The following is a 16083-nucleotide window of genomic DNA, read 5'->3' as shown; positions in this document are numbered from 1 at the left end:
AGAGCATGCAGTAGAACCCCACTTGCTTGTGCGCAGAACACTCAAACAGAACATTCTACTTAGGACATTCTCATAGTGGAAATTGCTGCCATTATGAAATGAAATTTCAAGTTTGCTGCCACTGTTCTGAATGTTTAAAATTATAAAAAAATTTAACACCAAAAGGTTCTTTATTAGGGAATATTTAGGGGTTTAAGTAACAAAGCCTTTTTACTCTCTTGAGTGAACACATGCTGACCAGCAGTCTGTCTGTGTCCATCATGGTCAGGGGCCAAGGGCTGCATCTACTGTTCCCAGCGCAGCCCAGCGTTTAGACAGCTGTGGAGGCACCAGTGACCTCTAACCCTGCCCCCCCCCTCCACACCAGCCGCCATCAGTCCCAATACAAAGGGTCAATGGGCGGAGCCTCGCTGTGCTGTGTGCAGATGGACGATAAGGCCACGTCAGTGCACACTCAGCGAGCGAGCGAGAGGACGGCGGCCCGGGCTGATCTCTCGGCCCGTGTCATTTATGTTTAACTCGGTGCATCCCAATTGGCCTTCTGCCGGGCTGCGTCACCCTCCCCTTTCACAGTGTCAATAGTGCAAAAGGTCAAACTCCAACCCTATGGCCACAGAACAAACAGCTCACTCAAACTCTCCCACCAGCAAACTATGTTTGGACATTCCTTCAATAGCAATTTGCGAGTTGTGAGCTTATCACCAGCAAGATTAAGACAATCCGCACTAAAACATTGCTTTTCTTTTACATACAGAGAGAGAGAGAGAGAGAGGGAGAGAGGGAACACTTAAAGGTTAGGACGATAACCTGAATTATATACAGTGGCTCTATCTCCAAGGCAACAGCACTAACATTGGTGGACGGAGTCCTCACTGTCGGTTGCCACACCTCAGCAGTGGAGTCACATGTTTGGGTGACACACAGGGAAAGGCTGATGTCACCCATATCACTCCGGCTCCCCCCGGGTCAGTTTGTGTTCTACTGGACTGACTCCGGAACCGATCTGAACCTGGACTGGTGCCGACCCATGCCAGATCAGAGCCAGAATCATTAGCAGCCGTGTCCTGGGCTGTGATTGGCTACTGGACCGTGCTTCTTCAGCCTGCCGTGTCGTCACCCAAGTAGCTGAGGGACACTGACCTCACTCTGCCGTCAGCATTAAGAAAGAGACTTTCCGCACACTTAAAAGTAAATAACATTTACTAGATCAACATAACATTTACTAGATCAAGAGAAGAAAAAAAATACCAGATGGCATGTGTCTAGAAACTTTAAGCACCAGTCATTGTAATGCACGAATACAGGAGTCCAGTTTAGGCAGGCTGAAACCTTAGCATAATCAAAGAAACGTCACAGACTTCAGGTCATTTCCTAGATAGCATCCAAATCTGGAGCCGATCGGGCCCTGACTCGGGCCAAATCTGGAGCCGATCGGACCCTGACTCGGGCCAGAACTGGGCCGGTTCCAGTTCCGGTGCACAGGAGGTATCTGGTTTGTTAGAGTGCCTTAAGTGCAGTTTAAAAAGACATCCAGTTAATCAGACAATAGCATTGCGTTACGTTTAAGACACTCAAGACAGCAGATGACTAGAGAGCAGATTTGGCGCCACTCCACAGTTCGTCAGGGCCAAACCCACCAGCCAATCAGCTGCTGACTAGATGTGCGCTCAACTGCCCATCAGCCAATCAGCTACTGACCAGATGTGCGGTCAACTGACTAAAAAAGCCACTTAAAATGGACATATTCAATAATCTCAAGGGCAAGACCCAAATCTGCACAGCATTTAATTGTCTTCTACATGGAAAACGAAAGCTTTAAGACACAGACACGTAGCTATCAATCCCTCCTCTGAAACCAGAGAGCTCATCACTTATTCACACCAAATAAGTCACAGGAACACGCAGAGAGAGAGAGAACTTCAGGGGAACAGACACTTCAGCGCTGCGGCGGGCGGGCCTTTCCACCAACACATCAAACTTGTTCTGTAGTTTCAGTGCAGCGACACAAAACTGCACTTAAAGAGGTTTTTGTTATTCGGTTAATCCTCCAAGAAGTTACAATTACATTTTTTCCAGATATACTTTTTATTATTTCTTCTTCAGCATTGCAAATTGGACAAAATAAGGAAAAAAAAAGAAACAAAAGCATTTGCCTATGCTTTAATAAGAGAGAGAAAAAAAAAAAAGGCTTTGTCAGATGGCAAGACACAAGCTACACAGCTGATGTTAAGGTAGTCAAAAAAAGACTAGTCGGGGATCTGGTGCAGGGTCAGAGACAGGTGGCGTGGGTTTGGGGCTTATTCTGCACTTCCTGACGTCTGAGCGTCCACCAGGAAGTGCTTCAGTGTTCGCCATGGTCAACGGGCACCTGCGGCCGCCCCAGCCCCAGCCCCCTCCAGTCCCTCATTTGAATAATACTCTCTTCCTCTTGTGATCAAAACCATTGTGTCACTTCTCCTATGGAGGACCGACTGTGGGCTGGGTGTCCACACACACACACACACACTCACACACTCACACACCTGTGGGCTGGGCGTCCACACACACACACACGCACAGAGGCCCAGAAGCTACAAATACTCAGTTGTAATGGAAGCTCCTGAAAGAATGCAGCAGATATCAACGCCAGTAACAGCTACCCATACATTTGGATCGTGAAAAATAATTGCAATCCTTCACAATGAATCCGTTTGACATGGATGGAGGTCTGTCCTGGGTTTATACATGTGTATTCAGTACATCAAACAAGTTACACGTGTGTCTGCCGTCATGTCTGCTTTCTCCTCACCCGTTCTTGTAAGACAGAGAGATACTGATCAGTGAGGAGAATGAATGGGTGGCCTGTTGATTTTTTTCCCAAGATAATTATGAGTGACTAAATTAATTGAAACCTAAAAATAAGACTGGCCATTCCCAAGTCCCCTCCGGTCCATGTGAGAACAGCCTAGAGAGTAAAGGGCTATATCAAAGCCAAACCTAGGAGGTGACAGACCCACTGAACCCAAAGGAGAGAAAATAAAAACATAGGAAAACAATAATATGAATCATTGCTTCTGAAAATAATACTTTATGGAATATTTTAGATTCAGTGAGTAATAACAGATTTCTGATAGAAAGACTACAGAGCCAGAAGCAAACTAAAAGCCAGCCAAAACAGTCATTGATTAAAGTAAATTCCATTAGGGACTTGTCAGAATCCAAAAGAAAAAGAACAAAATAAACAAAGAGAGGGGGGATACAATTAAACTTCTCTTTGATATACACTGATTGGAGAAGCCATGTTATTCGTTAATTGCCTGTGGATGTGATATTTATGCTCTCCTTCTCTCCCCCTTTTTTGCATTCAAGACAGTTTGGTGACATTAAGATTTGTAGTTTGACGTGAGCCAGGTGAGGCCTTCGTAGAGTCCGTCCCCGGTGGTGGCACAGGAGGGCTGGACGTACCAGTTCCTGTCTCTGATGCGGGTGAGGCCCAGCTTCTCCTGGATCTCGTGGGGCTTCATGGCGTCGGGCAGGTCCTGCTTGTTGGCGAAGATCAGGATGATGGCGTCTCGCATCTCCCGGTCGTTGATGATGCGGTGCAGCTCCTGGCGAGCCTCGTCGATGCGGTCGCGGTCCGCACAGTCCACCACGAAGATGAGCCCCTGCGTGCCGGTGTAGTAGTGTCGCCACAGCGGCCGGATCTTGTCCTGGCCTCCGACGTCCCACACGTTGAACTTCACGTTCTTGTAGGTGACCGTCTCCACGTTAAAGCCAACCGTGGGAATGGTGGTGACGGACTGTCCCAGTTTCAGTTTGTACAGGATGGTGGTCTTGCCAGCAGCATCAAGTCCAAGCATCAATATTCTCATCTCCTTGTTGCCAAAGATTTTTGAGAGCATTTTCCCCATCTTGTTGGCTGTGCATAAATATCCTATTCCTAAAGTAAAAAATACTGAGTTTCCCCTGATAGAGTAATGTGTCTGAAAACGGGCTACTTTAATAGCTTTTATGCTATACTTAAATGTTGCATGCAAACTTAAGCTTGCCCGCTCCACGTGACAACGTATCCTCGTCAGATATCAGTCACTGCGTGTTGCTCTTGACACCCAGTAGCAGCGCTACGCTCTATGTAGCCTGGCAATCTACTGTCAAAAAAAAAACTCCACACAACTCGATGGAATAATAAGAGATCGACCTACTGTCTCTTCAATTTCCGGAGAAAGCGTGTTCCGAAACAGTGTCACAAATGTCCCTTTTAAAACGAATTTAAGTGCTCCAGAATTAATTCAAAATGTACAGAGTGGGTGTGGATAGACTGTGAGCTTTCAAACCCCTTCGATGAGACGTGTTATGGGAATCGAATTCATTCAACAGTCGCGATAGCCATACAGGCAACATCCATTCCCCGGTCAAAGAAATGTGCCGAAAAAATTGGGGGGAATGTAGAGAGAATAAGAAAAAATGAAAGAGCTGCGCTCTGTTGATAGGCCCTTTCAGAGCCCGTGGTAGTTCCGACTTCCTTCTTGTCTGCCGGCTGTCCCCCTCGCCCTTATTCACAAGGCGAACTACAGAAGCGGTATTCTTCTCAAGAGTCCATGGTCCCAATCCTTTATTCAATCGTGTACCCTCGTATCGGTACAGGAGCGGTCGAATAAGAAACTTAAAAGGTCATTGATTCATCCGAGTTTCCGTCCTCCCTCTCTTCAATCCCTGTAACACAAGAGAGGTTCAGAAAAGGGAGGGGTGTCAGACAGAGTACAACTTTAATCGTTTACTCTTCTGTCTGAAACGCGTCGTTTTCAAACGGAAAACCCATAGGATTACGCTACAAATATTTCCATGTGCGATCAAACATCTCGAATAGGAAAGCGCTCTATTACCTGCAACTGCGGCAACCCCCCTCTCCCAGGTCGATTCTCCCCGCTCTTGCCTCTCTTCCTCCCAAGTCGTTCAGTCGCAGCCGTGTGGTGTTACCGGAAAAGGTGCGGACCTGCTTCACCCGCCACTTCCTCTCTGCTCATGCACTACGCCATTTGGCATGCGCTCGCTAACAGGCTCAACTGCAAGTCGATCTCACTGGAGTTGAAATGGACGCCATTTAGGCTCAGACTGTAAATGTAGAATATCCGCCCCTTTCAGTTGTAAAACACTTACAAATCCCTGTCACTTAGTTGCAATGGGTCAGACAGGGGAAAGTACTTCTGAACCGATCAGTATTCTGTCTCATGTATGCTAAAGAAACAATATTTGCAATAGCCTGTACAACGGAGACCAGCAGGTCACTGACGTAAAATCACGTAAGAAGGCGGTTCTTTGTGACGTCCAAATTTCAAATAATGCTTATATGTAATCACATAGGTTGCTCGCTCATCATATGAATATCTGAGGTTTCAGTACATTCTACTGGGTACCGGTATGACCACCTTGATTTTCATATGGAGAGGTTTAGGAAACCTAACCTAAAGCCTAATAGAGCCTAGGCTACACATGCCAACACGGCCAAAAGAATGTGAAATATAAACAGATTATAGCCAGATAATTTCTTATTCTGAAGTTTCTAATAAAATTGTCATAATTAGGCCAATCCTGGTACAAGTCCTAATTTTATTTAGAACTATTCTGATACGTAATTTACATTTCATAGTGGGACTTATTATGGTATAAAATGTGACAGCCTACTTAATCTAAAGAGCTATTGTAATGACTGTGATGTGTAATGACTCAATGCTCTTAAAATCAAATATAGCAGGTGTGTGTAATAATAATTGTCCAACTAAGGACAAAAGGATGCCTCTTCAAACGGTTATTTTGCCTAGTATAATGTTAGGCTATGACTATGCATGACACACAGGACCATCGGCTGTGTAAAGCAGAATGACTGTATAACTATATACAGGCATTGCACAGAACCATTTCTAGGCTCCTGTGTGTTCATAGGACACATTGTAACTACCTATTTCCTGCGTGGCAGTCTACGTTGAATGATACGCCTACCCAGATAGTTGTAGTAGTACGCAAGCGCACACTTATCTTGTCCTTCTCGGCGAAGTTACTAGAGAATGAAAGACCAGACTCTCGAACACATGTTGTTGGTTAGATAACTACAAAGTAGTTGAAATTTGCATTTATCGAATCCTTATTTCATGGAAGATACTGGTAAGTGAGACACAAACTCCTTATTCGTCTGTTGGAAGTACGTTATCATACACACTAGTTACTTGAATAACGTTGGAGTAGGCGGAAGAGTGGTGTGTAATGCTAGCTAGCTAGTTAGCATTAGCGTGGGAAGGCCCGAGACTGTGGCTAACTATTTAGCTGGCTAGCAAGTTAGTTAGCTCACTGGCTTAGTTACAAAGCTGCAGATAAGCAATCGTATTTAATTTACGGAAAATGAAAAAATATTAACCACAGAAGAAGTTTACAGATACACCATGTCGTTTAGTTTCGATTTAGTTTCATGTCATGGCGTCGTTTCATGAGTGTTGGGTGTTTGCTAACCGTTATGTTTGCTAGGTGCTCACTCGTGGTAGCAGCGTAGCTACGAATGTTAGCAATTATATTACAAACGACGTACTGGTTAGCCGTGGAAGTAGAGAACCTATATGTCAGGCAACAGGCAATCATGCTTCAGCAGCACTTGCATTTAATAGTTAACGTTAGGCCTTTATCCTATCTCATGCGAAGTGTTTAGTCAGCTCTGTTTACATGTGCTCCAGCTAAGGTAGCTAGGAGTTGGCACGGAAGGTTCAAGTTAACTCCAGGTCAAAAACTGGAGTTACCTGTTAGCCTAGCTTATGATTAATCCTGCCACCTAGTTTTTCCACCTATTTGTGATGTGACTGAGAGACATTCTATCGGTAATGCGGTAAATGTATTATCAGTTTTAGGCTTCATAATTATATGATGATGGCATTCGGATTTACCCCCTGTGATGTTTGCTAACAATATCTTGTTGCGCGTTAGTTTTATCGCACGAAGTTTGTAAGCATGTCGTATAATTGAACAAGTACATAGGAGGATAGGAATGTCACAACAAGTTGCAGAAATGGTTGAAAGATATCTGCCATCTGCTAACGCTCTGCTTAAATTGGTGTGCTCTGCAGATTTACAGCTATTAGAGCCGATGACGGGGATGCTGGATACAAACGCCCCCGAGAACGGGGACTCTCCAGCCATGGAGGGGGCCGGAGACGCCTTTCTCCCTGACCTCCAGGCCGCTGACTGGACCATGTCCAACAATACTGCACCACAAATGGACCAGTATCAGCTGGAGAACACACATTTATTTCCCGTGGACGGTTTGGCGCAGGAAGGAGCAGATTCTGCATCGGAGTTTGAGGCCTCAGAACAAGGGGAGCAGAAGAGTGACCCGGAGGAGGATGGAACTTCAAAGACAGAGGCAATGCCAGGTGAGCCGGATATGGCAGTGCCAGGTGAGCTGGATATGGCAATGCCAGGTGAGCCGGATATGGCAGTGCCAGCAGAGCAGGATATGGCAGTGCCAGGTGAGCAGGATCCGGAGAAGCCAGCAGAGCAGGATCTGGAAAAGCCAGCAGAGCCCGTGTCAACGTCAGATTCAGGCAGTCCGTCAAACATGGAGCTAGAGGATGCTGGGAAGGAGGAAGTGGAGGATACGACCATGGTCCTGGCTGAAGCTGTGCCGGAAGAGCCAACCCTCCCCTCAGAGTACGACAGACTCAACACAGCCGTGGAGGAAAACCCAGAAGACTTCAACGGCTGGGTTTATCTGCTACAGTATGTTGAGCAAGAGGTGAGTGGGTCCTAGACAGCAACAGACTCCTCCAGATCCTGGTTGGATCTGGCTCAGGGTCTTATAACATAACATGTTTGGATTTCATATGTAAAGAACAGTAATGGCATCTCTGACCAACCTGTGAACCTGTTTTACACCACAGAACCAACTGGATGCGGCGAGAAAAGGCTTTGATGCCTTCTTCCTACACTACCCCTACTGCTATGGCTACTGGAAGAAGTACGCTGACCTAGAGAAGAAACACGGCGCTATCCAGGTTGCAGATGAGGTACACTTGTTTTTGTTTGTGTGTGACACTATGGCAACGAGCAGGCTGTGTAATTCAGTCAGCTTTTGTATCAGGAAGTTGAGTTCACTTTCCTGGGTAAAATTTTGGCTACACTAGTAGTTTGACTTTCAATGGACCTCTATCTTGGTTGTCTCGTAACCTAGGGGACTAGACCCATTATTAATCAGTCCACCGAAGCTACATGGTGCTTAAATGGCCATGTTTGTTGCCACAAGATCACAAGACCAGTAATGGCGTGTGTGTGTGTGTGGGGGGGGGGGGGGGGGGGTTGGTGGTCTTTTACAAGGTCTTTTACCCTCTGTTGCCCTGGTTTGTGGTCCCTTAACAAAAGCCTGATGGAAGTTGCAGAGGACTGTTCACCCAAAAGGCAGTGATCTGTATTTTAAGACTAATGCAACCCCCCTAGAGCGCCTGGCTAAGACTTGTTTGTTGTGTTCATATGAATGGGACGTGACGTAATGTAAGCACTTCCCCTCTCGCACGTGACTTAATGTAAGCACTTCCCCTCTCGCACGTGACGTAATGTAAGCACTTCCCCTCTCTGCGCAGGTGTACAGACGGGGTCTGCAGGCCATCCCCCTGAGTGTGGACCTTTGGCTCCACTACATCTCCTTCCTGAAGGAGAACCAGGACAACAGCGACGGCGAGGCGGAGAGTCGAATCAGAGCGTAAGTGCCGGCCATTTCTACAGAGAGAGTTCAGAGTTCAGGGGAGCAGAAAGACCTAAGCATCGCGCGCGCGTGCGTGCGTGCGTTCACAGTGAATGTTGAGTTTCTATCCGACATCATTACAACTGATAGCGCAAGACTGACACTCCCTCCCCTCTCTCTAGATTAAGCGGCCGTAGTTTCTCCACCTCCCTGGAACTATGAATTTGTTCCCCTTGTAAAGGAATCACTAGCATGAATAATGTGACTCTTTCCTGATGGAAATATGGTAGATGGAATGAATGAAACTGCAGATGTGATGGTGGATAGAAGAAGGAATGAAACCCGGAATGTTCCTTTGGCCTTTTGGTTCGAACGCAGCAGTGTGGTGTCCTTGCTGCAGATACGGGTGTTAGTTCTCATTGGCCGTGGCAATGTAGTGGTGACTGGTCTCACATGCTGTAGTGTTGTTGACTGGTCTCCCATGCTGTAGTGGTGTTGACTGGTCTCCCATGCTGTAGTGGTGTTGACTGGTCTCCCATGCTGTAGTGGTGTTGACTGGTCTCCCATGCTGTAGTGTTGTTGACTGGTGTCACATGCTGTAGTGTTGTTGACTGGTCTCCCATGCTGTAGTGGTGTTGACTGGTCTCACATGCTGTAGTGGTGTTGACTGGTCTCACATGCTGTAGTCGTGGTGACTGGTGTCCCATGCTGTAGTGGTGTTGACTGGTCTCACATGCCTCTGCAGGACCTACGAGCATGCTGTGCTGGCTGCGGGGACGGACTTCCGCTCAGACCGCCTGTGGGAGGCCTACGTGAACTGGGAGACGGAGCAGGAGAAGCTGGCCAACGTCACGGCCGTCTACGACCGCATCCTGGGCATCCCCACGCAGCTCTACTCCCAGCACTTCCAGAGGTAGGCACCGTTTCTGAGGCACATGGGTGCATATGGAGACCAAGCCAGAGCTTTTCTGGGGCTTTGCTCTGTTTTGGGTTTGGAGCAACTCTAAGCCTTCCAGTCACCTCCCGTCTCCGGCTGCGTTTAGCAGTGGATAGTATATGATGCGTTTTTATTCGGAAGCGGCATCGCACATTTTCAGTAATTGTGATTCTCTTGCTGTGCTAATGTTCTTGCCAGAAATGAACCTAATGATGTCCTTTGTGTGTGTTTTTGCTTTGACCTTTGAACTTTAAGGTTTAAAGACCACGTGCAGAACAACAACCCCAAGCACTTCCTGTCTGAGACCGAGTTTGTGCAGCTGAGGGTGGAGCTTGCCGCTGCCAGCACAACCAACGGGGAGGGAGAGACGCCCAGTGAAGAACTTCCCCCCGGAGTGGAGGACCTCCCCGACCCTGCCAAGGTAAGGGCCAAACCATCTGATCCGTGTGGGGGGCCCGGTGCTTCAGACGCGTCTGAACACCCCCGCACTAATCATGAAAACACCCTACTCTGAGCAGGCATGGAGACTAAGTATCTTATGCTACCTTCAGATTGACTTCCAGTCAGTGACCCCCCCTTCCTCCCCTGCCCTGTGTTATAAGGGTTTGCGGAGCGTTGTGAAACTGACACGTCTCTATCCCCCTTCAGCACCTGAGCTTGGGCCTACAGCTGATGTGTGCGCACTTACTGCACACCCCCTTCCCTCAAGATGGCAACATGTTGCTTGCCATGCCAGTACATGGTGCTAACTGATGGTAACTCTTTGGGTAGCTGGACTCTTCAGATTTCACCGCACTTCTGATTGGACACGTGATGATAAACACACGTTCCTGCCATTGCTTAGCGTCTGGTGATCTCCATCTGTGGTTCTGTTTTGGTCTCTCTAGCGCGTGACTGAGATTGAGAACATGCGGCACAAGGTCATCGAGTCGCGGCAGGAGATTTTCAATCACAATGAGCACGAAGTCAGCAAGAGATGGGCCTTCGAGGAAGGGGTGAGTGAGTGTGTGTGTGTGTGTGTGTGTGTGTGTGTGTGTGTGTTTGTTCACAGTGAATGTTTAGTTTCTATCTGCCTCCGATATTTGAATTCATAGTGTAAGCCTGTGACTGACCCTGCCTCGCCTCTCTCTAGATTAAGCGGCCCTACTTTCACGTGAAGGCTTTAGAGAAAACCCAGCTGACCAACTGGCGGGAGTATTTGGACTTCGAGCTGGAGAACGGGACTCCGGAGCGGGCGGTGGTTCTGTTCGAGCGCTGCCTGATCGCCTGTGCCCTGTACGAGGAGTTCTGGATGAAGGTAAATGTCACTTCTCTCTTGGTGACCATCCCCCTTCCCCCACACCCTTCCACCAAATCGATTTCACTTCCTCACTACAAAACAACAACAAACAAAACAGAAAACTAAGCACAAAAAAAACAAGACATCCTTCACTCTTTGCGTGTAACGTTGATATTTGACTGTATCTGTTGTATTAGGGGCTGGCCAGCTTGCCACACAAGATTTGACTCCAGCATTTGCCAACTACGTTGCATCTCTCCGTGTCCCCACTACCTTACAGAAACTTATCTTATTGGTTCCATGAAGGTGCTGATGGGTTTAAAAAGAAATTCTAAACACGATCTTGTCAATGGAAATTCACGAGGGCAGGGACTCGGAAGAAAAACTCAAGTGTGTTTTTTTTTTTTCCATTCCCCTCTTCCTTGTCTCTCTTCCTCCTCCTCCTCTTCTTCTTCCTCTCCTCTCCTCCATCACTTTGCTTCTGCCTCCTGTTGTCTCTCTTGAACTCTTGAAGTATGCACAGTATTTAGAAGGATACAGCATCGAGGGAGTGAGGCATGTGTACAAGAAGGCCTGCACCATCCACCTCCCCAAGAAGCCAGCCGTGCACCTCCTCTGGGCTGCGTTCGAGGAGCAACAGGGTAAGGGTTTGAGTTTTTTTTTTTTTTTTTGTGATATTGGCCTCTAGCTTCTGTAGGTGTTTGCAGGACGCCAGAGACATGGATCAAAAGAGAGCTGTATTCAACGTGCGTTATGTTCTGCAAACACAAACTGTTTGTTGGTCCCTCAGGGGAGACATGGGATATATATATAAGGTGCCTTCCATGATTCTAATCCAAATCACTCAAAAGACCTCTGGGGTTTGTACAGTCCTGGCTCTGTTAAAGGGAAACACAGTGGTTTGAACTGAGCCATAACCATTTCCAGCCAATCAACATGTTGTTTCAGGAGCGCGGAAGCCGGGGCTATGATTTGATTGGCTGTTGAGCTCTAATACCAACCACTTTTCACCAGAATCACGGACTGAATCTTAAATTATGCCGATGCACTGATGCGTAAGTCCAGGCTTAAATGAGCAGTAGGAAGAAGGTGTTAGTGTCAGATCAGGGTTAGTAGGGAAGGGTTTGTGGTTCTAAGGACTCAAACTGGCTGAAAGCATATTCCTCAGATTCCTGACCAAGCTCATCTGCAGTGGAGGGAAAGTGAACCTGTTGGACACATGATGTATTTATCCTCTTCCTTATAGGGATCATAGAGGAGGCTCGTCGCATCCTGAAGGCCCTGGAGGAGCTGGTGCCGGGTCTCGCCATGGTGAGACTGCGACGGGTCAGTCTGGAGCGTCGCCACGGCAACCTGGACGAGGCAGAGGCGCTGCTGCGCGACGCCATGCAGAACGGGAAGAACGCAGGCGAGACGTCGTTCTACGCCGTGAAGCTGGCGCGGCAGCTGATGAAGGTGCAGAGGAGCCTGGGAAAGGCCAAGAAGGTGCTCCTGGAGGCCATGGAGAAAGACCAGGTGAGACCAGAGAGAAGGCAGGTAGAGCTTATAGGGACACTAGGAATGGTTAAGAGACCAGGTATGGTTATGGAGAAGGACCAGGTGAGACCAGAGAAGGCAGGTGGAGCTTACAGAGACACACGAGGAAAGGTTAGAGACCAGGTGTGGTTATGGAAAAATACTTGGAGAGAGATAAGGTGGAGATTACAGAGAAACCTGAGAAGAGACCAGGTGAGACTGTGACATCATCTTCTGTGATCTCAACCTAGTCTCTCTCCGGAGACCAGGTGAGGTTATGGAAAAATACCTGGTGATTCTATAGAGAACAATTGGGTGTGACTGAGAGGGATATCCGGCATTATCAAAGAGAGGAATAGGATTCATCGACGGACCAGGCACTAGACCTGCATTCTTTCATTAACGCCCATCTCTGTGTGTGTGTGTGTGTGTGTGTGTGTGTGTGTGTGTGTGCGCGCAGACCAGCCCAAAGCTGTATCTGAATCTGCTGGAGCTGGAGTACAGTGGGGACGTGCAGCAAAACGAGGCAGACATCGTGGCCTGTTTCGACCGCGCCCTGACCAGCCCCATGCCCCTGGAGGCCCGCCTGACCTTCTCCCAGCGCAAGGTGGAGTTCCTGGAGGACTTCGGTAGCGACATCAATATGTAAGTGTGTGTGTGTGATCAAAGGACCTTTCTACAGCTCACCCTAAAACATCACTCTGATTTGACCTGAAGTTGTGATGTATTAACACCAGCGTTGTGCATCCGAGTATTCCTAATGGTAAAGCAGACTACCAAATATCTCAGTAACATCCTCTCACATGTTTTAAGGAATGATTGTGTATTACTGAGAAAATGTTAGCCAGCTATCGGACCGCTGTCGTGTCACCGTTGTCATGTTTTAATCAACATTAGAACTATTATCATGAAGCATTGTTAGTTGCAGGAAGTAACCGGTTTCCTTTGCCCCACACACTTCTTCTTTTCAGTCTTGTAGCGGCATATGAGGAACATCAGAAGCTCTTGAAAGAGAACGACTCCACCAAGAGGAAAGCGGAGAATGGGTACGGGCCGTGCCGGTTAACTTTGATCAACTGTCCCCTTTGGAGTTATGTTGCAAGTATTGTAGTGCGTAGATATACCAGAGCCAAAAAGCATATGTAGTTGTGTGGCCTAATTGGCTCTGTAAAGTGCCTTGAGGCAATGTCAGTTGTTAGTGATGCTGTAACGATTCATCAAAATGAATGTAAAAGGTAGGGTGGGTCCAGATGTGAAGGTGTTAATGTTGAACACGTGGTCCAGATGTGAAGGTGTTAATGTAGAACACGTGGTAGGGTGGGTCCAGATGTGAAACACATGGTAGGGTGGGTCCAGATGTGAAGGTGTTAATGTAGAACACGTGGTCCAGATGTGAAGGTATTAATGCTGCCTGTGTTGGCCCCCAGATGTGAAGGTATTAATGTAGAACACGTGGTAGGGTGGGTCCAGATTACATTTACATTTAGTCATTTAGCAGACGCTTTTGTCTGGGAAGGGACAAGGGAGAGAATAGTCAAGCTACGAGCAATAGAGACCTAGTGTAACAATAAATACTACTTTACATAAGAAATATAACAAAAAGAAAAAGAAGTGCAGAAATGTAACTGCTGTAATTGCAAGTTACGCACTAGTCGAAGTGCCAGTTAGGACGAGAAGTGCTCTCTGAAGAGTTAGGTCTTCAAAAACTTCTTAAAGGTAGAGAGGGACGCCCCTGCTCTGGTAGTGCTAGGTAGTTCATTCCACCAACGTGGAACTACAATGTGAAGGTGTTAATGCTGCCTGTGTTGGCCCCCAGGTCTGAAGGCCCCGACTCCAAGAGACAGAGAACCGACGACTCCGCTGGCGGTCAAATGACGTCAGACGCCAACAATCAAGCGTACAACTACAACTGGTACCAGGTGAGGCTTCCATGCAAAAGGCCGTCAAATGTTGTTACAAGGTGAAGCCATGCAAAAGACCTTAGTTTAGGTGGTCCGATATGCCATTTGGCCACTGCAATGCACCATTATATGCAATATTACTACATATGGCTTCTTCCAGTGCAAGGAATCCAATAACATGGCAGTTCAAGGGTCTGTGTGGGTGTGGACCTTCTTTTGGCACTAGGAAGAAAGCTCTCCTGTCGCCATGTTCGTGTGCTTTGTTAAATAAAGTACCGTGGTTAATAAAGTACTCTATCGCTTTCGGTCGGCCTGCGTGTTCTGCCACCTACAGCCCTAGAGTGAATCATGGACTGCTTTTAAAAAAAGTCTTGTATGTTTCAGACTGTTTCCCACAATTAGAAGATGTTTGACATGATTGTTGTAATTTCTGAGACTAACTCTCCCTTCTCGTCTCTCCACAGCAATACAACAACTACCAGAACTCATGGGGACAGTACAACCAATATGGCCAGTATAACCAGTACTATCCCCCTCCCCCCACATGATTTCAGCGTGAATGACGAGATCGAATGATTGGAGGTCGCAGAGCAAGCGGCTATTTTTTACCCTATTGAACCGCTTTGAGTCACAGACTCGCCCTCACAGCCATCCTGTTGATCAGCTTTTGATCCGACCCGTGTTTATTTGGCATGTATGTGTGTTTGTGCAAATTATTTTACTTTTCCTCTCCTCTCCCTCGTATGTGAAGTTGCAAATACAGCTTTTGATTTTTAGACTGGTTTGACCTGGAGTAGAATCTAATTTGGGGGGAAATGTAGTTGTATCTGAAGATGAAGATTGAAATATGTAATGAACCTCGGACATGTCTGTAACATCTCCTGAATGTGTTTTTCTGGGCAAACGACTGAGGTTTGTTTTTTTATTTTGACTTTCATAATAAAGTGATCGATATCCTCACTTAATTTCTTGTGTTGAAGTACATTGATGATGAATACACTCATGACGAGTTCCTTACAAATGTGATTTGCACTCCTGAAAGCAAAGATTCCGCACATGACAAGTTACATACTCTGTTGTTGAATCGTTCAGGAAATGCCTGGAATTATATAGTTTGTTGAGCCTATGTAATCTGATAATGACATTGACAATGGCATTTAATGACCATGGCATTTATACCTGGAGTGCTGAATGAAGGAATCGTTTCCTGAATTTATTAACCATTGACTGCACTTGGTGAATTACATATACACTAATACATGGAAACGACAGAAGACAACCAATATCCGGTAATTCTGAATAATATTATGGTTATAGTATCGGAAACGACCAAGAAGACAACCAATATCCTGTAATGCTGAATAATATGGTTATAGTATTGGAAACGACCAAGACAACCAATATCCTGTAATGCTGAATAATATTATGGTTATAGTATTGGAAACGACCAAGACAACCAATATCCTGTAATGCTGAATAATATTATGGTTATAGTATTGGAAAGGACCAAGAAGACAACCAATATCCTGTAATGCTGAATAATATTATGGTTATAGTATTTAGCAGACGCTGCTTTCCAAAGCGTCTAACAAAACATAAAAAAAGATCTTAGAAAACTAAATAAAAACACAAAAATGATAGAAATAAGCCTAGTGAAAAATAATTCAAGGAATAATATTAGGCACCTATTAACAACGGCAATAACAATGCCAAATACTATGACTGTATGGCCTCAAGCAAGTGAACTAATTAGACA

At 46.4% G+C, this 16083-nt stretch overlaps 2 protein-coding genes across 2 annotated transcripts; one reads left to right on the top strand and one right to left on the bottom strand.

Annotated features, from left to right (window-relative positions):
• Positions 1–2066: 2066 nt before the first annotated feature.
• arf6a (ADP-ribosylation factor 6a) lies at positions 2067–5264 on the bottom strand. Its single transcript, XM_012829647.3, has 2 exons — positions 4863–5264; positions 2067–4692 (listed from the first exon to the last, which is right to left on the bottom strand). The coding sequence occupies exon 2, from the start codon at positions 3888–3890 to the stop codon at positions 3363–3365; it is 528 nt and encodes a 175-aa protein (XP_012685101.1). The 5' UTR covers positions 3891–4692; positions 4863–5264; the 3' UTR covers positions 2067–3362.
• A 721-nt stretch (positions 5265–5985) lies between these two features.
• Positions 5986–15292, top strand: prpf39 (PRP39 pre-mRNA processing factor 39 homolog (yeast)). Its single transcript, XM_012829648.3, has 14 exons — positions 5986–6138; positions 7086–7753; positions 7899–8024; positions 8595–8713; positions 9441–9608; positions 9888–10053; positions 10520–10627; positions 10765–10929; positions 11426–11552; positions 12158–12426; positions 12887–13071; positions 13398–13472; positions 14243–14345; positions 14792–15292. Exons 1-14 carry the CDS (start codon positions 6126–6128, stop codon positions 14873–14875), a joined length of 2376 nt encoding a protein of 791 aa, XP_012685102.2. The 5' UTR covers positions 5986–6125; the 3' UTR covers positions 14876–15292.
• Positions 15293–16083: the final 791 nt, after the last annotated feature.

This window comes from Clupea harengus, chromosome 15 (assembly GCF_900700415.2).
Source record: "Clupea harengus chromosome 15, Ch_v2.0.2, whole genome shotgun sequence".
Classification (NCBI taxonomy): domain Eukaryota; kingdom Metazoa; phylum Chordata; class Actinopteri; order Clupeiformes; family Clupeidae; genus Clupea; species Clupea harengus.
Note: the sequence above shows the minus strand (reverse complement) of the source record. Positions and strands in the feature narration are given on the sequence as shown.

Excerpts from the sequence above, each read along its gene's own strand:
- arf6a (XM_012829647.3), bottom strand. The coding sequence starts at position 3,890 with ATGGGGAAAATGCTCTCAAAAATCTTTGGCAACAAGGAGATGAGAATA.
- prpf39 (XM_012829648.3), top strand. Across the intron at positions 7,754-7,898 it reads TACAGTATGTTGAGCAAGAG|AACCAACTGGATGCGGCGAG; the intron begins GTGAGTGGGTCC and ends TTTACACCACAG. Across the intron at positions 14,346-14,791 it reads ACAACTACAACTGGTACCAG|CAATACAACAACTACCAGAA; the intron begins GTGAGGCTTCCA and ends GTCTCTCCACAG.